The sequence below is a fragment of the Salvia hispanica genome, chromosome 1 (assembly GCF_029641045.1).
Source record: "Salvia hispanica isolate PSC_SH4W2 chromosome 1, Shi_PSC_v1, whole genome shotgun sequence".
NCBI lineage: Eukaryota > Viridiplantae > Streptophyta > Magnoliopsida > Lamiales > Lamiaceae > Salvia > Salvia hispanica.
In genome coordinates this window covers 33,342,623-33,369,165 of record NC_142692.1, presented here as the reverse complement: position 1 = coordinate 33,369,165, position 26,543 = coordinate 33,342,623, and the positions used below count along the sequence as shown (strand labels likewise).

Genomic DNA, 26,543 nt, shown 5'->3' with positions numbered 1-26,543 from the left:
ATAAAAAGTAATTCTCTCTTTTATTTATTCTCTCCTACTTTTTTCACCCTCCAACAAACTATTCTTAAACTCCGTGCTAAAAACAAATGTCTTTATTAACATGAAACAGTGGGAGAACATCTCTTTAAAAATACTATTAATAATAGGCGATACATAGATGAGGTCGTTACAATGTTATTAAACGTGTAATGAGGTTTCTGATTCACAGAGAAAAACATGTCCTTTGGAAATCAGAGATGTGCATTAAAGATAAAGGCAGTAAATCTTTCATCTAAATTATGTAATAGCATCACACGAACAGTGTTATTTATTACACACTGACAGCCAAGTCACTCGTGCCCTTGGCTTCTACTACCAACAAATACTACTAATTCTTTTCCATAAAAATACTTTTTCCGTCTCATATAAATAGATCATTTGGGTTATCATGAATAATAAATCTATGTGATCAAATTTTGTACAACCAAAATCTAATTTATTTGACAAAAAAATAGGTTTATTTATGCATTTAATTAAAATATTTAGATACATATATAGTACATGAAAAGTGTATAATATTGTGGTCATATATTTATGATTTTTATATAATTTTTTTATTTTTTTAGAACTATAAATGTAATTAGTACATACTTTAATTCAAATTTTAAAAACAATAGAAAGAAAATTCAAATATACTATCATGAATTTTAATGTGTAATTATTAAGCAAGAGAAAAAGTAGTTAAAATTGTACAGTAGATGGTGGGGTCTATAAAGGATAAAGTAAAAGTGAAGGAGAAAAGAGTTTCCATGGATGAATATGAACTATTACTATGGGACGGACGAAAAAGAAAATAAGATCTATTTCTATGGGACGGGGAGAGTATAATGTAGTATTTAAAATAGCATTAGAATTAATACACAATTGGTAAAGTAAGATGAGAGAAAAGAGAAGAATGATAATTAAAGTAATGTCAATGAATATGGAGTTGGGTCTTTGAAAGAATTACAGTAAGGGCATCCACAATGGATGCCCTAGTGGAAGCCCCAGTGAGAGCCCTAGTGGTTGCCACATCATCATGCCCTATCTTTCTAAAATGGTAGAGCCCTAGTGGATGCCCTATCTCTTATCCATTTCTCATTTCAATTTTAATAAATTTTTTTTATATTTTCACATATTATAAATAAAAAAATTAAATACTAAATTAAATGAAAATCATACATTACTTAATTTTAAAAAAAGAATTTGTAAATTTCATATTTAATTTTAATCAAATAAAAAATAGCAAAATATAAATACACTATTTATAGAACACAATAAATTTAAATAAAACACTTACATTAATCAAATAAAATGAGAAAAGTATAATAAAAAAAAAATATGTTGAGTTTGGGGCTTGAACACACAAACTCTATAATTTAACAAGATACATTTACCATTAGGCTAACCTAGATTATGTAATGAAATCAAACAAATTTTTACATAAAGCAAAAAAAAACTCTCTTTTAAGTGTAAAACTAATTGTCCCACATCGAAATCACAAATAAATTTGGAGTTGAAAACCTATCTATAAAACTATCATTTGTCCCACATCGAAGTCACAATGAAAGTTAGAGTTGAAAACCTATCTATAAAAGGTTTACTCAAGTAATGCAAAACTTGCTCACTAATTCACGGATTCGTCTTTTAGTACGGATCGTTGTGAAATTATAGTTTTTTTATTTCAAGTTAAAAAATGATTTTTTAATTTAAAAATTGGTTTTTTAGAATTAAAAATCGGTTTTTATAATTAAAAATTAATTTTTTTATAATTTTTTTTTAGATCGGGCTCGGGCGCGCCTCTGCAATGGGCGCCCGATCTCAACGCCCGATCGATCGGGCTCGGGATCGGGCGCGACCGAGGGCTGCAATGGATGCCCGATCGCGCCTGAGCCCGATCTCGGCTGATCGGGCGCGCGATCGGGCATCCATTGTGGATGCTCTAATGGTCCTTACCAATATTTTATTTCTAAAATATAATATCAAAATATAACAATTTAAAAAAAAAATTGGCATGTGAATGCACAACACCCTTGTTGCATAGTATGAGATCCAAGTCCTAATGGATAGTGAGATCCATATTATTATTAATATTTAATGAATTGTAACGGTGACATAGTAGGAGATCCAATAGTAGGATCCATATTATTATTAATATTTAATGAATTATAATGGTGGGCTACAGTGGCATAAGTTGTAAATAAATTTATACTCCATCCGTCCCACAAAGATAGTCCCACTTTGACTCGACACGGTTTTAAGAAATGTAATGAAAAGTGAGTTGAAAAAGTCGGTGGAATGTGGGTCCTACTTTTAAAGTATTAGTTTTATAATAAAATGTGAGTAGACATGAGTTGGTGGAATATGGGGTCTACTACAAAAAATGGTAAAAGTGAAACGGGACAAATTTTGTGGGACGGACGGAAATGGAAAAATGGGACAATCTTTATTGGACGGAGGGAGTATATTTGAGTAATGAGTTGTGACAACTTTCCATAAGCGAAAATGCCCTTATTTTTATGCAATAGACGAAAATAGAAAATGTATATATTTTTATGGAACATATAGAGTATTTAATTTTAAAAATTCTCCAATTAATTTCATAAAATGGTTTGGTAGCAATTCACTATTTATACTTCCTTCGTCCCATAATAAATGTCATACTTTCCTTTTCACTTTATCCCATAAAAGATGTCACATTTTTCCTTTTAGGAAAAAATTATTCTCTCACATTAATATGAATATACTATTTTCTCTCTTCACTTAATGCACAAAACAATATCTCCTAAAATTAATTGTCATTACTTAAGTGTGGCATCTATTATGAGGCGTAAAGAGTATAATAAAATCATGTGCGGATTGGAAATTGTTTCCCTTGAATAAGATACTCTCTCCATCTCAACTATGTTGAGTCGTATTTTTTTTTTGACAACTCAATAAAGTTGAGTCATTAATTTTTTTTAAAAAAAAATAAAACATTTAATTAATTAATCTTACATTATTACATTATCTATTTTACTCTCATCTACTTTTTCTATCTCTTATTTTATAGTAGTGTATGCGTATTATTATTATTTAAATCATTTAATATAATTTCTTGATCTCTTTGTTCAAAAGAACTGACTAAATTTAGTTCGGACGAAGGAAATAGAGTTTTAAAATACTCGATCCTTTCGTCCCATGTTATTTGAAGCGTTTTTTTTTCTTTTTACGAGATTTAAGTAAAATAGAGAGAGTAAGTGATTTAGATTTTTTTTTGGATAAAAAAAAAAAGGGACTAAAGTAAGTTGGGAAAACACAAAATTTGTAATACTAAATGTGCGAAAGGACGAAGGGCAGTAGGTCTGATGAATAGAGCCAGTTAGCGCACAGACTGTGTAGTAGTAATTCAGAGATTTTGTCAAGTAGCCCTCAACAAATACATATAGATACGACGGCTTCCTTTCACATTTCAAATTAATCATATTCTTTGATTATTGAATAGAGCAATTAGAGGAGAGAGAGAGAGCCAATCACTCATCTATTGATTGATAGATATTACCAGACCTAATTTTGTCAGATAATTTCTTTTCTAACATATCCATAGTGTTGACTGATCATCCTATTCTCTTCTGATTGTTTGTTATATCAATACCATCATCTTCTCCCTATCTAAACAGCAACACTCACTAAGTCAAAGGTTTTTATCTCTTTAATTTTAATTTGCTACATGCAAATAACCTTTTTTTAGGAAGTTTCAAAATTGGAAGACTGGTGGTACTACTTGTTATGATTAAGAAATAATGTTTCATTTGGTTAATAAATGATGAAGAATTTGAAAATTAGTATTCCTATCTTCGTTTGAAATTTAAATATTGTTGTCGAGGAAATAGTGGACTTTGAAAAACAATCGCCTGTATTAGGTGGACTTGTTTTCTCTTTGTATGATTCTTTTCAAGAGTAGAGGTGATGTGAAATAGAAATAGACAAATAGTATAAGGAGTAATTTTATCACGTGATGTATCAAAAAATACAGTGTAGTATATTGAATTTTCAATATATCGTGCCATTTTCAATATACAGAAAATGCATAATGTTGCACTACTGAAAATCACGGTACAGCAAAAGTTTAATACTACAATACTCCATAGTACTTCATCCGTCCCGGTTTAAGAGGAACATTTAGTTATGGCACGGGTTTTAAAAAATTGTTTGAGTACGCAATAATTGAACTGAGTAGTGATTGTTGGAGTATATAATAGTACTAATTGAAATGAGGTAAAGTGAGACCCTTTTGATTTTTTGTGTGTTTAGAATTTTGTTTTGTTTTATTTTTATATAAATAATGGCATTTGAGTGTAAATTTGATGAATAATGGGGATAAATTTTATGTCAAAATATGGTAGATTCTAAATGCGACTCTTAAACTAGGACGGACTTAAATGACAAAATGTGATTCTTAAACTGGACAGAAGAAGTATTTTTTATACAAAATACAGGTATTATAGGATAGAAAAAGAAATATAGTTTGTGTTGGGTATGAGATTGCAATTACGTTATTATTAGAGGCCTCAATTACTGAGTATATTATCTAGTGGAGACATGTCTGCTCCCAGAATCTCCAAACACAGTATTATGGTAATAAATCTACATAGTTGAAACTATCCATTTATAGCCAAAGGAAAACGTTAAAAGAGGTAATCCCAATTCATATGTCATTATAGTACACATATTTTAGGCAATTGGTAACCTTTTGGTAATCCCAATCCAAACACATTTTGAAACTTTTAATAGCAAAAAACTGAAGGACCAAACGTTAATATCTGATGACATACATTGATAATTTTTCAGGCAAATAAAAACAATAAATTTGGTCAATTTTTAGTGATTCCTGCAAATTTATTAAATGAGTGTTGAGTGACTATATATCATAAATTTGACATTATTTGCTCAATTCTCTCACCGTGAAAAATTATGGTGTATGATGTGTTTGAATTTATTGACAATATGTACGCATGTGAAATAAAGACATGACTGGTTGTGTGTATTAAATGATGTCAATTTAAGTAGCCAAAAGCTTTTTTTTTACATACTCCATATTAATTTTTGTTTGCCAACTCCTACATAGTTTGGTTAATTTTTTTCTTAACGAAAAATGGATGTATTGTGGTGGAGGGAAGATTGGAGTTGAATTTGTTAATGTGTTATGTTGTTACTCTATTTATATTAAAGATGAGGCAGTCAATTTATCTACTTACAGATATAAAGAATGGAGGGAATCTATGGTGATTGTGACCATACAATTAGGCATAGATTGTGACACAACATTGCTAGTTAAAGAGAGAGGGCTGAATTTATTTTGTTTTCTTTAAATTAATGAAGTAGTACTACGAGTTAATGTTTTCCTTCATCTTTTTATCATTTGGTAAAATAAAATCATCAGAAAAGTATTGCTTCTTGATTTATAATAATATATATAAATACATTAATAGGGAATAGTAATACTTATGTTGCGATAATGATTTTATATAGTAGTATAAATATATTTATGGTTATTTGTGTTGTGATAACAATTTTCTATGAATGAAGTGAGACTAATTTCATTAGAAATATTCCAATAATATTATTATTAATTTTATGTATTAAAATTTGTGTTGTTTAATCATTCTCTATCAAGACTATTAATTAATATTGGATAGAATAGAATTTGAGAGTGTAAGAGTAGAGAATAAAGTTAAACAAGCATATCTTCCAAAAATATGTGATATTACAAGAAGGTATCATTCAATATTTTAGCAGTGAGACATGCATGAACCATATTTAATCACCTGACAAACTATTATTGATGTAAAATATATTCAGAATTGAATTTGTTGTGGAACAAAACAAATTTAAAAATGTGAATAGAATAATAAATAATGAAACAGAAAGGTAGTAAGATCAGTGAGACATATAACAGTGTACTATTTGGTGGGGTGGGTTGGAATTGAAGGTTGCAGACTCTTGTCATTCTCAGATACTCATGTTAAGGTATATTAATACAGTATTTTGTAAAATTCCATTTTGCCCCCTCAACTTGTTCAATTTCTTTGCATATCCTTCAACATGGATGATGCTTTAAGATACTCCAATATTTTTGTTTCAGCTATTGAATTTTTCTTTTTGTTTGTCCAAAGTCTTAATCTCGTGCTTTGTCTACAAAATGAACATACATATTTGCATATTTGATCAAAACGGTGGCTCAACAATAAAATTTTAATCCACAAATAATAGTTCTGTTTTTTTTAATGTTTACAAAAATGAGTCGCCTTCTATGCCTTGTAAATTTCAATAGTCCACATTCTCCCCTAATAGTACTCAAACTATTTTTCCTCTCTATTTCTGTCCCTATTATATTTTACTTACTAATTTTATACTATTATTGTTAGTAGATGCAGGAGGCAGTATTTGAGAAGATGGATCGAAATTGGGAATGAGATCCCCTGCTGTGCAAAATGCCACAGCAGGGGGTGTTGTGGTGAATCAAACCCTTCATTAATGGTGATCTTCACCATTAATTAATTTCATATACTTATAATCTTTTTTTTCATTTTACAAATGAAGGGTTTGATTCACCACAGCACCCCCTGCCGTGGCATTTTACACAGCAGGGGATCCCATTCATGCCACTATTTAGATGATGGTGAATAAAAGGTGGTGTCTGCTGTGTTCCTTTCAGCCGAATCAAATGTATTGAGGATTTGATCAATATTAGAAAATGCTGTCATAGTAAACATATGACTTATGTAATATCATGCTCTTATCCCTTGGTCTTGTTTGCTTTTGTGGTTTTGATAGAGTACATTTCTTTTGAGGAAGTGTGTGACCTCATAATATGTTTGTTGGTTTTTTTTTCACACTTGCATCTATAATATACTCCCTCCGTCCATGTTAATTGCACTGTTGCTTTTCAACTCGTCACAAACTCCTTATACTATTTATAATTTAAATTAGAATTAATGCATTTAATTAATATGTTAGATTAAGTTAAGAGGCCCTTTATTAAGTGATTCTCATTATACTTAAAATTCTAATTTAATTGCACTAAAAAATCAATCCCAAATTTACGGCCTAAAATGAAAAGTGCGAGTAACATGAGACGGAGAGAGTAGTAAGTAGTATGTATATAGTTGAGGGTGCAAATTGAAATTGTGAGTTGTACTATAGCCTAACTGGGCTCTTGCTATGATCTCCATAGATTTGGTTTTGGACTCTCTCTCCAATTTCATCCCTATTTCCAACTAGTATATTCCATTCATTTATTATTCTATTTCTATAACAATCTAAATATACCATCTCTTTCTCTCTAGTGTTTTGTGTATGTATATCTGGTTTGTGTGTACGGATACAGCTACCCTCATATAAATACAGTCTGCTCTGATGCACCAATCTTTTTAATTTTACCTCTTGTTATATTCCTATCATTTTTCTTCTATTATCATATTGTTTCCACAATTTTAGTCTCTGCTTCTGTCACTCCGAAAAAATGTTGTAATGTTTGGACAATTAATGTGGAACAAAGTTGACTTAATTAGTGATTTTGTTTCTAAATTTAACAAATTAAAATCTCATTACTAGTACTTTATAAAATGGTTGGGTCATATGTGCATGTGTTAGCTAGTTGTTATTGTCTGATCTCTATCTCAAATTCAAATGCACCGTGACATGTCTTTTAAACATTTATGTTTATTTACCCACAAAAGTAAATTAATTAGACTCAACATGCTTAGTAAAACTCTATGTTGCTCCAATGACAATTTTAAAAATGGAATTCGTGAGGTCGGATTACGGTGCATTGCTCATCGTTGATAATGAGTCACACACGTAACAAAAGCGAACTCCAACCTGAATGCTTAGGGTTGAGAATTGAGATGTTGCACTGTGTGACGACAACAATCCAATTACCGGGTTTAATGTAGTTTTCGACCCTCATATATGCCAACGATCCTACCATAATCTGTCATGCATGGAATGTTACACATGCTAGATCATCTAATGTCACATTTTCTCCTTTTGCAACTTCTTTCATCACTCGATCAGATTGAAAGCAACACTATGCTATGCACTCAAACACAACAATTAATGTGCATTATAAAAATAATATGGAAGAAATAACAACAGTACTAGCTAAGACATCTATCATAGGAAAACAAGGTGTTACATCATCTGATCAAAATATCCAGACACATATTTAATCTAACTCTACCAAAATTCTTTGAAATGAAACCACTAGTATTATTGTGGAAAATTATAGTGAAAGTGTGATGGAAAAAGTTGTTTTGATCAGCTGCTTTTGTGCTGGGGCATATGCTCATAATTTGGTTTTGTAGATAATGGAATATCTTTTTCTTTTTTCCTTTTCTTTTTGGGTGTTTGTATATTGGTGGATTCAGTCATTATTGTCATATAATCAAAAAGAGGCCCTTTTTCTTTAGTACTACGACTGTTGCCACTTCGCATTTTCCCTCCTAAAAAACTACTTATTTTTCATTCAACATCCAAACCAAATCATTTACGTTTGAATATATGTCTCCTTAAAACTCTTTTTCATGTACTTGTCCATGCAAAAAATCCTCCCACGCATCATAATTATTTTTTGAGATTTTATATTTTTACTAGTAACAACGTCCAAGTCTTATGAGTATCGAATTATTGGTGTAACGCATAGTATTTTGGGATATAAAAACAAGATTTATGAAGAGATGTATTATTAATTTTTTTACATTACGATGTTTTAGTAGCAATAAATACTACATAATACAAAAAATATTACTCCTACAAAGATTAAAGGTGTTAGAATTAATAGAGTATACGTTGTATACAATATACTCCCTCCGTCCTATTAGAAATGAAACATTTGCTTTTCGGCACGCGATTTTATGAGGTGTTGTTTTGTGAGTTAACGAGGGGTAATTAGAATGAGAGATATGAAATTAAAGAGTAGAGATTATGTTATTTCTATTTTAATAAATGTTTCATTTTTAATGGGATATATAGAGCGAGTATAAAACAGACATGCCTATTTTGTTTTTCATTTTAATTTAATAAAATTAATAACGGTGTTAAATTGTTAATAACCACATCCATAAGATTAGAAACTATATAGAAATAATATGTAATTCAATATATATGGCCAAAAGCATTGTGATTTTAGAGGGCCCTATGATCATCATTTCGGGAATATTTGAGACACCCACTTTTCCCTTTTGTCATGTTGACTAACATATATACGAACCACTCCCATTTAATTTCCTCAATAGTTTACGTAAAATAATTTTATATCTTGGTTTAACATTTAAAATTGATTGATACCGCGATCAGTTAGGTCGACCTAGTTGTATACTATAAACGACGTTTATTATCTTTGCAGTTAACACATATCTTCATTTTACAAAACGTACTACACATTTAGGGTTACAAATCGAAATAAACAAATATTAATGATATTTAGATGAAAAGAAAATTAGCTGGGAGTACACTACAGTACGAGTTTTTGTATTTTTTAATAATAAGAAGTTGACAAAAATAAAAATACCTCTTATAATTAAAATTAGGAAACGTTTCAAGCGTGTTCATGGAAATATATTGTGGATTAACCACTTTGTTGAATAAATTTACTCCCTCCGTCCCCGATTAAGAGTCACACTTTTCCATTTCGATCCGTCCTCAATTAAGAGTCACACTTCATTTTTACCATAAATAGTAAGTAGGTCCCACATTCCATTAACTCAATTCACTTGCATTTTATTATTAAACCAATATAAAAAAATGGATCTCACATTCCACTAACTTTTTCAACCAACTTTTCTTTACATTTTTTAAAATCCGTGCCCGATCAAAGTGTAACTTCTAATCGGGGACGGAGGGAGTATGATATTGGGTTGGTATCCTATAGGTGGCAAAAATAATTATTTTGAATTCATATGGAGTAACTTTTTCAAGTAAATTCATAAATGTTCCACATGTTCTTAGTTTTTATTTTAGCAAGGGTTGTTGCCTATGTTTTTCATTAATAACAATAAATTGTTGGGAAGAAAATAATTAATGTCAAGCAAATAATAACATTGTAAGGTTGGAATTTTTAGTGTGGAGTATATTTATAAAAATAATCAATGACTCAATGTGAATGGCACAATTTAATAAATGGGTATCTCAAAATAGTAATGTGAAATATTTAATGGACATGTATGGCATTTATTTATATTATTAAAAGAAAGTTATAGGAGTACATAGTAATTTGACAAACCAACCAAAATTGTTACTCTAAAACCCTAATTAGCCCTTCTACCAAAAGTCCAAAACACAGTAACTACATTTGTTACTTAAAAATAAACAATTTTTAATACTAGTGACTAAAATTTTGTTTTTATATTGCAATGAGCTCCTAGATTTGTAATTCTGACAATGTAAAAGCTTTTTACTAGATTTACTAAGGTAATTGCTATCTTAAATAGAAATTACCCAGAGTTTGGAAAATCTAGTTGAAGAGTCTGAAATATATCCATATTTAAACAACAGACATTCAATGAAGGAAGATAGTAACAACAGATCTTACCACCATTGATTTAAAGCTGTCTGCATGAAATGACTTGATGCCCACATCTATAGCCCCCCCATACCCATCAAATCTATCTATTTCTCTCTCTTACTATTGAAATAGTGTAATGAAAATAATTTTTATTTTTAAAATAGGAGTATTAATTAATTAAAAATAAATCTAAATTGGATCTTGCGTGATCTAAAGTGATCATGAAAGAAGAAATAATTTTCTCTTTTTCAAACTAGTAGTATAGACTTTTTTATAAACATGGTACTAGGAGTAGTATTTTACAGCTAGCAAATGTCTAGATTTTAGAAACAATATAAGATGTTTATTAACTCAATTTAATTTATTATGTCTGTTTAAATATGGCTGCACTGCAAGGAATTTTTTGGAACAGCTTTTTCTGTATAATTCTATTTCCAGACCCTAGCAATTCTATTTTCAGACCTTACCCATAGTTTTCAGATCTAGCTAATTCCCAATACTCTGCATTTATTTTATCCTACACCCCCATCCATAAGTTTTATAAATAAATTTATTTTTTCTTAAAAATGATTTCACAGATCTGATAAAAAGGAAAAATTACTTACGCATTATTAATGTAACAGAATTTTCGACTTTGGTACAGAATTTATCCAACTCAAAATGGTGGCATGCGAATAAAATCAGTATACATTTATATATACCGACACTCTACTTATAGAAAGCACTTGGTTTATACAGTACTATGAATTAAAATGTGGAGTACTATTAGTTGCCAAATTCCAAAAGTTTTTATCACTATACTATGTATAAGTCCATAACCAAACAAACACATTCTAATTACAAATTTAAAAAATCAAATACTACCATTTGTTGAAATAGATAAAGTGGTACTCCTTAATTACCGCTTCCATCTCAAATTACTTTAGCCATTTATTTTAGGTACATATTTAACGGGAATTTTGCTTAGAGAAAACTGTCAAATAAATCATGAAATATAATCCATTTTTAATTTGTCCCATCTTTGTCAAAGTCTAAAAAATAAATCACAAAGGTTGAAATTTTATCAATCATCTCATCACTTCATTTTAGCAAATTACATACTGATATGACAACGTAACCGTTTTAAAATACGTGAACATAGAACCTCTTTTCAAACTTAATTAAATAATGTCGTTTTGTCTAATATCGTTTTGTTAGTGTGTTTCAAACGGTCAATCCCATCAACGCATATGTAATTCGCCAGGAAATGGAATGATGTGATGATTGAGAAAAAATTCATCTTTTATGATTTACTAGTCTCCCTATTTAACTATATATCCCTTGGGTAATTACTTATCACTTATGTAGGGTTTTAAGATAGGGTTTAAGAGTTCACCAAGTCATAAAAACAGAATTAAAACTAAAGCAAATGTGACATTCTTGGTAGATATACACCCTCTCTCTTAATCTCTCTATATATACACAGATCCCCATGGAATGCCACCCATTTCCCAGCATACACTTTTCTTCGCTCAACTTCATTCCTTTTGTTTTCTTTCAAACCAACGATTTACATTCACCCACGAGATTTGTTGTTGGTGATTATATAGCAAGAGAAGATTGAAGCAATATCATAAAATGATTACTCCATTTTCTCCCCAATGATTGTGAACCAAAACCCAACAAAAGAAATGAAAGACATGAACGACGACGGCGACATCAACACCTGGCTCGGCTTCTCCCTCTCTCCCCACATGAAAATCGAACACCACTTCTCCTCCCACGCCCCTCCCACCACCACCTCCTACCTCACCATCGACGACGCCGTGATGCCCCTCAAATCCGACGGCTCCCTCTGCCTCATGGAAGCCGTCGCCCCGCAGCCCAAACTCGAGGACTTCCTCGGCGCCGCCTCCAACCCAGCCATGGACTTTTACACCCACCAAAACCACTACTTCTCCACCAACTACACCTTCTACCACCACCATCAAATCCCAGAAGAGGAAACCTTCAAAGCATGGGAGGAGAATGCCATGAGGTCGAATGAAATCCAATCGCTGAGCTTGTCGATGAGCCCGGGCTCGCAGTCCAGCTGCATCACCGCGTCACGGCCGGCTGCGGCCATGGGAAGCAAGAAGAGAGGGCCGGAGAAGCAGAAGCACACTGTTCACCGCAAGTCCATCGACACATTTGGCCAGAGAACTTCTCAGTATAGAGGCGTCACAAGGTTTCTTTTTTTTTTTTTTTTTTTGCAAGCAAACATCATCATTGCTTCCGTGGATTTTTCTTTCTCACTGTTGTGTTCAAGATTTGGTGTGAGTTTTGTCAGGACTCATCATTTTCTTGTTTTGTCCGTTCCATTTTCTTTTTTTTTTGACATATTTGTGTTAAAAAAATGATCTTTTTATATGGGTTTTAACTGATTAATCAATATGTGTTCCCCCACAGACATCGTTGGACGGGTAGGTATGAAGCTCACTTGTGGGATAACAGTTGCAAGAAGGAGGGGCAGACCAGAAAAGGAAGACAAGGTTAGTCCAAAAATAAACACCATTTAATTTTTAACTACTAATCATTTTTATTTTATTTTTTAACCGTGGAGTTCATTTTCATGCTCATTATCTGACGTTTGTGTTATGAATCTCTCTTGTATGTTTGGATTTGGTTTTTGCTGCTCAGTCTATCTTGGTAAGAACTTAACTCACTCACTACATAAGCAAGATCAAGAATTAGTTACCATTGTTAAAAAGATTAAAAAAAAATGCAGGTGGTTATGATATGGAAGACAAAGCTGCCAGAGCTTATGATCTTGCTGCTCTTAAATACTGGGGCCCTTCTACCCACATCAATTTTGGGGTAAACTACATTTTCCCATTTTTATAAACCACATTTTATCTATTTCTAGAGGTAAAGTTTTGATTTTTATGTATGTATCTGTCATCTGCAGCTCGAGAATTACCATCAAGAACTCGAGGATATGAAGAACATGAGCCGACAAGAATATGTCGCCCACTTGAGAAGGTGAATAGTGTTTCTTATCATAATCATACATATTGAAAAACATTATTTTGTCTGAAATCTCACAGCAACCTTTCCATTTTCAGGAAAAGCAGTGGTTTTTCTAGGGGAGCTTCGATATACAGAGGTGTAACAAGGTAGATTTGAGTGATGATGAACTTATTTTATAGCTTTGAGTTGCAAAAATGCTTAAATTAGGGTTTGTTTGTTGTTTTCAGGCATCACCAGCATGGTAGATGGCAGGCGAGGATCGGTCGTGTTGCTGGAAACAAGGATCTCTACCTTGGAACATTCAGTAAGAGTTTGTGTTTGATCATCTCAATCAATTTTGAAATAATGGGATTTTTACAAATTTGTTTGTGTGAAAATTTGTTGCATGTGTCTTTCTTTGCTGCTCTTCCTTTTGAGTAGTGAGTTGTGATTGCTTTTGGTAAGGCTGAATTCACACAGCAACTTTGACTGTATTTTTAGTGGGACTCCACTTTTGTCAAGGCTGTTTTTGGATTAATAGACAAAATGATAAAGAGAGAAAAATGGAAAAAGGTCTTTTGAAATGTGACACATTCTTGATTACTTGTTTTTTTGTAGTAGTAAAATTTGAATTGTTGGTGTGGTGCTATTTGCAGGCACGCAGGAGGAGGCAGCCGAGGCTTACGACATCGCGGCGATCAAGTTCCGGGGTGTGAACGCGGTCACCAACTTCGACATTTCCCGGTACGACGTGGAGAAGATCATGGCCAGCAACACTCTGCCCACCGGGGAGGTGGCCCGGAGGACCAAGGAGGGGAGGTCTTCCGCTGAGGTTGCGTCCGTTGAGGAGCCGCCCCTTGCTGTTGCTGCTCGGGTCGAGCATGTTTCCAACGCGTGTGAATGGAAGATGGTGCCCTACAACGATGCCCCGGGGCAGGGGCAGGGGCATCAAGGGAGCGTTGGCGTTGGCTCGCTTGAGGTGAAGACGTTGAATCTCGGGAGCTATCAAAGCCCTACGTTCTCCACTGGCCTGCACGATTTAATTGGTCTCGACACGAGCCAGAGGGCAGTGCATGAGTCGACCACCACCACCATGGCGCCCCACTTCTCGAACGCATCGTCCTTAGTCACTAGCTTGAGTAGCTCAAGGGAGGCTAGCCCCGATAGGTACGGGGACGGCCCTAGTAGGTTCGTGGGCCCCCCTAGCAACATGGGAGGGTGGATCCCGACTGCTCAGCTCAGGCCGGTGCTGCTCACCACGGCCCAGTTGCCAGCCTTTGCCTCATGGAACGACGCCTGAAGGCTCCTTCGGGTGTCGTTACATGGATTTTCTTGAAGTGGGAAAAAAACAATACCCCCTAAGAAAATGGAGAAAAAAAAATGGATATGTTGGCTATAAGCTTTTTTTGTGTAATGGTGGTAGACATTGGAAATCATGAAAGGGGGACAAGGGTGGGATCCATTTATATCTATTTGCAACTAAGTGTTAGGAGCTTTTTCCAAACTCAAAAATGCTTTTTCTACCTATTGGGATAAAGATTTTGCAAAATGGAGGGAATCTTGATTTGGCTCTCTCATGATTAAATCTTCCTTTGTATTGAAGGTGCTTTATTTATATATATAGCATGTTTCACATTAATTCCATAATAAGTTGTAGTACAAGAAAAGAGAGTAAATGAAGCCAATAATGTAAAAGGGTTTTTTTCTCTTTGACCAAAGCTACCAATGGTTTTCTAAATGCATTGCATGATCATAGCCATGCACCTTTTTCTTTGAGCTTTCCCCAAAGTGAACAGACATTCCCTCCTCCTTTAATTCAAAGAAAAGGAGATTCTTTTCTAGAAGTGATTTTAATTTGCATGCTTTTGGATTTAAGATGCACTAAATGTCATTTGTGGCCTGATATGGGCTTATTTTACCTCTTCTTACATCCATATAGTGCATTTCAACACACATATAAACATGTGTGTATGTGTTTCATGTTTCTTCATTGAGGTGTAGTTTAAAAGGGGTTTGAGGTTTTCAAGATTGCTGCAATAATTGCAATATGTGTGTGTGAGCATTGAGTTTCCATGATTGGTGGGGTGATGTGAACATGTCATTTTCATTTAAAATAGCACAGCAATGCTAAAGACCATGCTATTAGCTAGTCATATTTGATTTGCTTAACTTGCTAGTATGATAAGTTAAGATAATGTGTATTTTTTTTCAAAATTAGGAAACAAACAGACCCTAATACGTACTTATCAAGCCTATAGAATGTGGGAAAAAATCTCAAACTTTCACTATTTTTTCCAAAAGTGTAATTGGATTAGAATTTTGGCAACATTTTTTCTTGTTACTCTAGAGTTGTACATGTAAATCCATTCTAAAATCAAACACACGTCTACATTGGGCTTGTAAATATCAATGAATAAGATCATTGTCAGAGTCACAATGGAGAAAAGGTGTGACCTCGTCGCTGGCTATGGAGGTTGCATTGTGAGGTTGACATTGGCTCCTATGGTCAAATTTAATGGAATTATTCGGGCTTCATGTGCCGATGGTAGGCCATTTGAACCCCGACTTTATTTAGATCTTCTCATCTTCTAAACATGTAAAGAATGCTAAAAGTTATGATTTTTAACATACTCTGAATATACTTTTTTTCATTACATGCCAAAATATATGCTATAAGTCAATAATTTCCAAAACACACCGAAACATTTACCAAAGTTAAGATTAGACATATTATCGAGCATTGTGAGTGTGAATTTGAGTTTATAATTGAACCGTACCAATAGCCTTTTTTGGCATTTTTTCATTTAGTCTTAACGTCTATTATTAAGTACTATGTGACTTCGACGGGGTCTTAGGTCATCCACATTCCAGGCCACAAATCACATCTCAAATCGTACAACCATATGCATACCTCAAATCAAACTTCAAATCACACCACAACTTAATTTTATAAAAGCACAGTTACAAGTTCATAGATTCCGATAGGTGCAATATCTCAGTTCAAAAACTCCATTAAGTTCGCCGACACCAGGGCACGTATTGTCTTGTGAATGATGCCAGAAAAACAGGGAAAATTCTGTGTTTCTATAGGAGGATAGTGGAGGGAATAATGCCGGAAAAGCAGGGGAAATTTTGTGCACATTTAGCCATTTAGGTTTTGGCGTTGTGCAATTTTTTGTCACAACTTACAAGTCTTCGATTAACAGCAAAAAATAAATAAATAAAAATTGAGATCACCAACCTTTTGATAGTGAAGTGCAACACCCATTTTCATATGCATCACAGTAATTTTGGATAAATAGTTGATTGACGTATTCCAAAATTGACATAGACCCATTACAAAAAATAAGTGATCACCATTTAATTTCTTGATATTCTACTGATCTTATAATCATTATGTTAATTGTATGAATCTCTTTTCTTTATTCAATTTGTAAGAATTTTTTTACTATTTGTGGGCAATTGATTTGTCGTACGTAATACATTTGATTATTTTCGGAACTTTAGTAATTTTTCTGGAATTATCAATACTGTATTTCTAATGAACTAAAATTGGGAAACTTAGTTTTTCCAGTACTAACAACAAGAGTAAAGGTCGATTTTGGTCATAAACATATGATCAAAACACGAATTTGGTCCAAAACATTCACTTTTTGAAAAACATGGTACATAACAAATGAAATCTTTGTCGGAATGGACATTTTTTCCGGTTCCGTCAAAAAACTAACGGTCATGCCATTGTGCAATTAGCATTGACCGTTAGTTTTTTGACCGAACCATCAAAAGAATGACTACTTCGTCCACATTTTCAATTGTTATGGCCCCGTTTTACAAAAAAATATTAATGTTTTGGACCAAATTCGTATTTTGATCATATCTTTAGAATTAAAATTGACGTTTACTCTTCAATAATAAAACAAATCTGAATCTGTATATATTATTTGAAATGTGTATAATTGCAAAATGTAAAAGCAGCAATTGGTTGGAGAATATTACAAACAAAAAATATATAAATAACAAACATATACTACTACTAAAATAAATTGCCAAAAAAAATGAAATGTGATTGTTTGCCAAAATAATAGAAGAAAGCTATCGCTAGAAGAAAGGGTAAAAATAAATTGCCAAAATAAAGTAATAAAAAAAGTAACGCTAGAAGGAGGGGTTGAACCTCCGACCTTGTGGTTAACAGCCACACGCTCTAACCAACTGAGCTATTCCAGCTATCTGTTTTGTTTCTGAGATAGAGACAATCTAAAACTAAATGATTCTTTATTTTATTTATCTAAAAGTAGATTTGCATTCTCTTTTCTTCTTGTCATATAAATTTCATTTTATTGATAAAATAATACACTAATTTTGTTGTGGATTAAGATATTTGTATCTGAGATAGATTAATTCGAAGATCATTGTTGATGAGGTTACTAATGTTAAATAGAATCTTAGAAATATTTTATTTTGTATTAAAGGAGCATTTTTTAGCTCATCCCATTAACAAATTTTGGAATTTCCCTGCAACATTAAGCAAAATTATTGGTTAAATAAGTATTACATTGATTAAAGAGTGATGCTAAATGGCCACATTATGGCCGGCCATAATATTAAAAAATTATTAAAATTCTGTGTATTTAATGCTAAATTGATGAAATTTATACATATAGAGAGTAGCAATTTTTTAAAGACTAATATACCCTCGTATTAAATATAGTATGTAGTAGTATGTAGTATGTAGTACTCCCCAATTCACATTTTGACTTATACTGGTACGGATCACTTGCGCTTATATTTTTTTTTATTTCTGCACTCATATTTTCTTTACTTTTTTTGTTTCTGTTAGTTATGTAGAGTAGTATATATTTCTACTGCCATTTTCTTTCCTAGATATTAGATTATATTATAAGTTTTTTTTTCTCGTATTATGCTACTATTTATTTTAATTGCTTTGATTTTTTATATTATACCCTATACTATATTTTATCATTTATGTTATATTATTTGTAGTAAAACTCATACTTCAAATAAAAATATTCTTACTTTTTTTAATTGCTTTTTATTTTTTATATTATATTCTGTTATTTTTATTATTTTATACCTTCGTATGAGACCGGACATGCCAGCGAATCGAATAGCGTAGGAAGTAAACAAGTCTTAATTACGGCTATGCTTGGACAGAAAGAAAGCAGAAATTCGATGAAGACAGAGATAGAGATATAGAAAGTGTGCCGCGAGTTAATATTATTTTTAATAAACTAGTACCTCAAATAAATTTTTCTTGGTATTTACTATTTACAATTATATTTATATCATAATTATTTGTTATATAATTCGTACCCTCAAACCTTAAATCCTGTATCTGACACTGTTTGTATCCAATCAATAATACTTCATTCGTCCACAAAAAATAGAGCACAATTACCATTTTTGGCCGTCCACAAAAAATAGAGCACATTTATTTATGGAAAGTTTTCAACAAATAATAACCCTACACATCATTAATAGATCCAACTCTAAGGCATGATGAAAAAAAATACTTTTTCCTAATTATTTCCCAATGCCTATATTTAGAAAACATTAAACCACACACTTTAGTCACGTAATTTAATTATTTTGATCAATTTTAACTATACTAATTATTTAATTATTATAAAATTGTTTAGCAATCAAACATGCACTTATTTGTAATCAAATACATATTTTATTAATTTAAATTGAGGTACTAAATATTATTCAGATGATTTAATATGTATATTAGTTTTGAAATCATAATAAAATATGCTCATGATATTTCAATTCTATTATTAGTGATTATTTATGTTTAGCTTCACTTACTTAGTTTATATTAATTTAAAATATACTAGTATAACTTATCCTATTATTAAATAACTTGTGAATAAAATACATGTAAATACTATGACAATATATTTATACAAAAACAATTCAACTTTAGTTATACTACAAATTAATTCACTGTTTAATTATAGTGAAATAATTTAATTTTAATGAAAACACATACTCCTAATATTATATAATATTAACAATTTGTCAAAATAATTCGGAGTTAAGTAGTATTTACTAAATTTTAAATTTTATAACTAATTTTATTATAATATATATTTAACCTTGGTGTATATCACAACCTACCCACTAATCTGGAAATGTAATGCCACATATTCACAACTTATTTTGAAATTATAGAGAAAATTGATAAATTAAATCTTGATATGTGAAGATTTAAAAAGTAAAATATATATATATATATATATATATATATATATATATTACGATAGTAGTTGTATAACTTCATCATTACCTTATTGATTATATGTTATGGAGTATTGTAATAACTAAAATTAAAAAAACTATTATTTATATAATGTGGAGTAATAAAAATAAAAACGATTATATGTTATGGAGTATTGTAATAACTAAAATTAAAAAAACTATTATTTATATAATGTGGAGTAATAAAAATAAAAACGAAGTGGTAAAAAAGTTAAGTAACAAATTACTCTAAAAAAGAATGGAATAAATGAAAGAAACTATAATTAAAAACTAAGGGTAATATTGTCAACTGATTAAGCATTAAATGAGTCATTTAAATTATTAATATCCAAAAGTATCTATATTTACTGAAATGCCATTTATGGCCAGCCACATTATGGTCACATAGCTTTACCCTTGATTAAAATAGTAAAAAAAGGTCACAAGTAAGGATACTAAATAAATTATACACTTAATAGTATGTAAAAAAGTTGAAACAAATTGATTGCGAAATTCTTGAAAACTTTAATGATAGTCAAAATTAATGATTACTTATATTTGTTGTGGACAGTTGGAGTTGATTTTTATGCTAATGATGATTAAAGTTAGAGTAAAATAGGTATTATGTGACACTGGTAGTGCACGAGGGGTGCATAGTAGTAAATGATAATCATCAGAAGCTTTAATAAGAATGAGACCAAAGTGAGATTTAGGTAAGTTAAACAAGTGATCATTACTTATTACTTAAGTACATTCGTTGTTACGGCACGTTATTTCTTATTTTATTTATAATTTAAGGTTGAGAAAATTAGCGATTTTCAAAATCAACATTTTTTTTTTCTATTCAACTTTTTTGTGAATGAATTAATACAGAATTGGACTTAAAATGTACTACTAGTATTGATCATTTCAAATTATTTTTTCGTTGATTTTTGTATTCTAAAAGTTAAATAGAATGACTCACGCATGCGCAAGGCACATTACACACATAGTCACTAATTGAGATGTAAATCACGCTATACAACTCTTGTGAGTAGGATTGATTATAACCACATTTTTACAAGAATGTATGTTATTGTTAAATTAAATATATAGTATAATAATATTCTACAAATCATACATGGCAAGACAAGTAAATCACTCTAAGAATCTCACGTGACAGACCAGGCCATATAGAACATAACAAGAAGTTTTCCATAATAATAATAAGTTTAACTTAAGATAAGTGACTATATAAAATGTTGAAATAGTTTAATGAATATAGTAACTAGTAGGGACCTTAAAATGAGGCAGGACCACATATATAAAGGCCCATTTCTAAAGCCCATGACACGCTATTCATCACGCTGTGGGCCTTGTTTTTGTTAAAGGAATATCTATAAAATTTTAGAAATTATTATGATACACAATAAAAATATGGATTTAGTGGATCAATTTAATTCAGATATCAAATTTCTTGTGCCAAATCTAGACCGCCCATTGGTCATATGTTTAAAAAAATTAAATCCTAAATGTGTTGACTAATGATTTAAAAAAATAAAATGAGTTTGAATTATGCGATGTGTCACTAATTATGTACTGTATGATTTTATAAATAATTTAACCTAAACTAATAACCGAACCATAAAAGATTAAAAGCCCAGAAATTTCAAATTATATTCTCAAAGATAATGTGCATATGTAAATATTCACATAACCAACGCTTCATGCTTTAATTTTTATTACTATTCGAAATTTATCCCAATTCCAATATAAGATATTTTGTATTCAACCGTAAAACTTAATTTGTCTTTATTTTCTTAGAATTAAAAATGTCGATTGATTATAATGACTTAGTTGGTAACATGTGATGGTCTCTCAATATGAGATTTGAGTCTTTTTGAATGTTGTATAATTCGATCAATAGACTTACACATTTAATCTTCAAATAATGTTGTGTATGATTAGTGGTGGCTATATAAGTCTCGATCCTTTTGATGTGACAAAATAAATCTCGAGCAACTAGTATAATTTGGAGATAATCTTGGATAATAAAAAGAAAATTTAAGGATTGAAAAATTGAAGCATAAGTATGGAGTGTCTTTTTAGAGAATTTGATATGCATGTAGATTTTGTGGGATGAAAAAGTGTAAAGTCATAAATCAAAACTTAAAAATGAAGAGTGATTGATGGGTTCACACACTCCCAAGTTACGTGTGCCATTTCTATCATCATTCCTCAACCATTAATTAAGTAGATTCGATTTAATGTTTTAGTAATTTCTTTTTAAATAGGAGTACTATAAGGGGCCGTAGCTATGTTTCGCCTAAATAAGAAATTAATCTGGGTTTATTTGTGTGTTTGGTAGTTATGTTACCAAACATAGTAGCCCGCGTTTTATTTCCGGCCCGTACAAAGCCCACTGAAAATCTTATGTTTTAGTCATATTTGTAACTACCCAAAATCCTATGTTATTTATCATGGAAGCCTAGTTAAGTTAGCAAAATACAATTTTACCCATCAAAATTTCTAACCCATCAATTTTACTTAGTTGTTGTATTGAAGGACGTCATTTTCCTATTAAATCATATTAAGAATTTTGTTGATGTCAATTTGTTGTTCTAATTATATTACTTTATTATTTTATTTACATTATATTATATTATAATATTCTCATTATATTACTTTATGTTCTCGTTATATTACTTTACATTAAATCGTATTATATTCTTATTATATTACTTTATTTACATTATATTATATTATACTTATAATTACGTAATACTTGAAGGCAATTGCTTTTGTTTTGAACATAAATATACGATGTTGTTCAATCCACAGACGCTTTAAACTTCAAAAAAATTGAACATATAAAATTTGATACTTGATAAAATATTTTCATATAGAATTTGTCCAAAATAATAATTGATTATTCATAAAATTTGTCCAAAATTATTAATGCTCACAAAAATAGAATACCAAAATAAATATAAGTTTTTTGATATAAAGATGCTAATTTTTGTAAGGAGTTTAGCTTGAAAAGATGTTAATTTTAAACAAAACGATTTTATAGGAATAATTAGGGTAAAATGATGATAGTTTAGTAATTAACTTAAACTAATGAGGATAATTTTGACAATCATAATTTTAATCCTTACTTGTGACTTATTGTACCAAACACTACAATAAGATAACTCACAATTATCTTAATCTACCAAACACCCAATATATGTAAATTAACTAATCAAAACTATGATTACTATCCTAATAGTATCATGTCTAGTCGAAACATGACATAGCTACCAAACGAGCCCTAACAATGTTACTTGAATCTCTTAATTAGAATAGAACGTATAAATTAAATACTCTCTCCGTCCCCAAGTAAGATTACTCATTTCTTAATTAGAATAGAACGTATAAATTAAATACTCCCTCCGTCCCCAACTAAGATTACTCATTTCTTGAGAGATACATGATTTTATGTAGTTTATTTTGTGTGTTAGATTATAGATAATAAAGTAAGAGAGAAAAATTAAAGTAGAAATAAATGAGCTTTTATTTTTAGTAATGTATCATCTCGAGTGTGACAAATTAAAAGGAAAAATCGGTCATCTTCAGTGGGATGGAGGAGTATTTAACAAGAAACTCAAATTACACATTTGCCCAGACACAAGTATTTAAGTACTACTCCTTCCGTTTCATAGTAGTGAAGACGTTTCTTTTCGACACGCAATTTAAGAAAAGTTGTGTCAAATGATTTAAGTAAAGAGAGAATAAAGTAGGGAATGAAAAAGGTAGATAAATGAAGAGGGAATAAAGTAAGAGAGAGTAAAGTAAATGAGAAGAAATGTATTGACTTTTACTAAAAAAATACAGTAAATGACTTTATTATTATGGAACATACCAAAATGACAAAATAACTTTACTACTATGCAATAGAATAGGGGGAGTCTTATTTCATAAAGATTGTCCCCAAACCAGTTTTCAATTTAAGAATTCATAAAAGCAAAAATATATTCGTTTATTTTTTTCAATACTACTCATATGCAAAGTAAGATGGTACTCCTTTCTTTCTTTTTTGGATATCTTATTCATTTAAAAGTAGAAATAGAATTCCTTTTATTTAATTCTCTATCTTTAATAAACTAAATAAAGTTATAATAAATTTTTGTGCCAAAAATATATTTCTTCTGAATGAAATTGTGAGAATGTTATTTTGCAGATACTTCGTTTTGTTAATAACTGGGAATGAAAATAAATGTAGTGTTAGCAATAATTGAAAATTATATTTTGAACGAAGAAAACAGAATATCATGTGATACAAATGTATATGAGGTGATAAACTGCGGATATCATTAGGAGTATAAGAGCATCTAATTAGGCCAGCCATACCCTAGCCAAAAACTCCTCTTGCCATATTATCAGGACAAAATATTCCTCCTGCCACATCATCAGGACAAGAAACTGAACAACTTAGCCATAGGCCAGCAAAATTATAAAAAATAAATAAATTACAATCACGCAAAATACGGAATTAAATTTACGACACAGATACGAGAAAAATGCAATAATTTTATATAAATTAAAAAAAAGGTACATCCTAAAAACAATTACATAATTAAAAAAAATACATTAAAAATGTATAAAAAATACATTAAAAAATACATTAAAAAAATGAAATCGGCTAGCCGAAATTGAGTCTGCTATGGCGGCTAGCGCCCGTGAATCGGCTAGAGCTCGCCGATCGGCTAGCCTAAATTGTCGCAATGGAGGCTAGCGGATCGGCCCGCGAATCGGCTAGCGCCCGCGATCGGTTAGCCTATCCGCTAGCCTCCATTGGAGATGCTCTAATAGTAGTTTCATAAAATTAAGGAAACTGCTCCTAAACTACTTTGCTTGATAGGATTTGATGTTACTGGAAAAATGATACCACTACTATCAGAGAGAACAAATTATTATGGTCAACGTTATAATTTAAAGTGAAGTTTTTTAAACCAAGAAGTTTATTTTTCCTATTTATGGGAATACAGAATACTGTCTGTTCAATTCAAATTGCAGACATAGGTAAGTTAATCTATGTAATAAAGTGACAAGAATTAAATGATTCTGTATTCATAACTATAATTCTCCAGAAGTTATTTTGAAATACAATCTACATTTGACAAAAAGAAAAAATCATCTGACTATATTATTCTGGTATGTTTATGACGAGTTTCAGATTTTTTCTATGTCACATATAAATAGAATGACTTAATGATTCCCAACTATATATACTTGGTACAGAGAAATACTAAGCTCAATTAATTATAATTCCACGTAAATTTTTAATTCTGAATTTCTTAATTTCAATCATGTCACTTTTTAGTTATTATAAAATGCATAAATTTTAATTAAATATATTTTTTTGATTATTCACAATTTGAATAAATATATGATAAATCAAGATTAATAAAAATAACTGTTGACTAATTTGATTCTTCAGTTTCCAAATTATTCTATTCCTGCTCTCCCCTCTGCAATTTCAATTTAAAATATAAAATTATTAAGTATTCTAACACAAATTTTAATTCCATAGAAATCCTAATAAACTCAACAATGATATATTAAAAAAAAATCTAAGAGAGATTTGATTCCAAATTTAGGCACCTATTTGATTTGGGAATGGCTTCAGTATCCAGCAAGATCACAGCCTTACACTAAACAATGACTGGAGAATCAGACTTTGACCATAAAATAGCTGGTATTTTTCTTTATTTTTTTTTTAAAAAAATCCACATTTTCTCTGTGAAGAAGTGAACTTGTAACTAAATTTTAATTAACAAAATACTAAGAGGATGTTTGGTTTGATGAATCGGATAAAAAAAACTTTTATGAATATTATTCTATTGGATAAACAGAATTCGATACTAATCTTAAATTCGATACTTAACGTTCAGACAATATTGTTAAATTTGTCTTGATTTATTAGGATAAGAAAACTTCTTATGAATATTATTTGATTGGATAAACAAAACTCGACATTAATCCTAAACTCGATATTTAATTTTTAAACAATATTATATAGAATTAGTCTTGATTTATAAGTACTTAAGTATTGATCATCTTGATTTATAGTAGGACACCGACAGCTGGAGACTTGTACAAGGACAAAGGAGTAAAATTAGGTGAATGAGATTCCATTATTCTTATCACCAAAGCCTAAAGTAAAAGAAAAAGACTGCTCTGACACTTGGATTAATTTACTAAACTAAAACCTAATTAACATGGGAAACTATACTGTACATCTGCATCACCTGAGGTACAACCTTAACACCCTCAAACGTACAACTCCCACTTCTGCCTACGTGGCACATTCACATATATTAACATTTTTGTTCATCTCCATTCCATAATCCTGTTTTTATTTTTTATTTTTATTTTTATTTTTTATTTTTTATTTTTTAGTGTGTGTAGCAACTAGCAAGTGGTGCACCCTTTGGAGAATGATGATGATGATGGACTCTCTTAAAAGAATTGTAATGGGTTAGTTAGCACTGAGAGAAATGAGTGTGTAACAGCAAAGATAAATTAGCGTGTGTGAGAGAGAAAGAAGGAAATTAGTTGGCAAATGTGTGTGTCAGTTATAAAATGAAAATAGGATAAAGACGAGAGGCAATCTTGATGTGGAAGAGAAGAACATCTTCAAAACCATGATGATGATTTTTTTTGTTTAAAAAAAGAAAAGTAAAGTTATGGAAAATAAAATTAATAAGGAGTAAAGTGTAGGGGAAAA

General features: G+C 30.8%; 1 protein-coding gene and 1 non-coding gene across 3 annotated transcripts; one reads left to right on the top strand and one right to left on the bottom strand.

Moving 5' to 3' along the window:
* The first annotated feature begins 12,043 nt into the window (after nucleotides 1-12,043).
* Nucleotides 12,044-15,170, top strand: LOC125218531 (AP2-like ethylene-responsive transcription factor CRL5). 2 transcript variants are annotated; one of them, XM_048120214.2, is made up of 8 exons: nucleotides 12,044-12,770; nucleotides 12,992-13,074; nucleotides 13,223-13,231; nucleotides 13,311-13,399; nucleotides 13,491-13,564; nucleotides 13,648-13,698; nucleotides 13,780-13,856; nucleotides 14,188-15,170. In XM_048120214.2, exons 1-8 carry the CDS (start codon nucleotides 12,205-12,207, stop codon nucleotides 14,829-14,831), a joined length of 1,593 nt encoding a protein of 530 aa, XP_047976171.1. In that variant the 5' UTR covers nucleotides 12,044-12,204; the 3' UTR covers nucleotides 14,832-15,170. The 2 variants fall into 2 exon arrangements, with proteins under 2 accessions (XP_047976171.1, XP_088919420.1); XM_089063294.1 differs by lacking the exon at nucleotides 13,223-13,231.
* Nucleotides 15,171-17,681: 2,511 nt separating this feature from the next.
* On the bottom strand, nucleotides 17,682-17,755 carry TRNAN-GUU (transfer RNA asparagine (anticodon GUU)). The gene has a single exon. It is a non-coding gene; the product is annotated as a tRNA-Asn (tRNA).
* Between the last annotated feature and the right edge of the window lie 8,788 nt (nucleotides 17,756-26,543).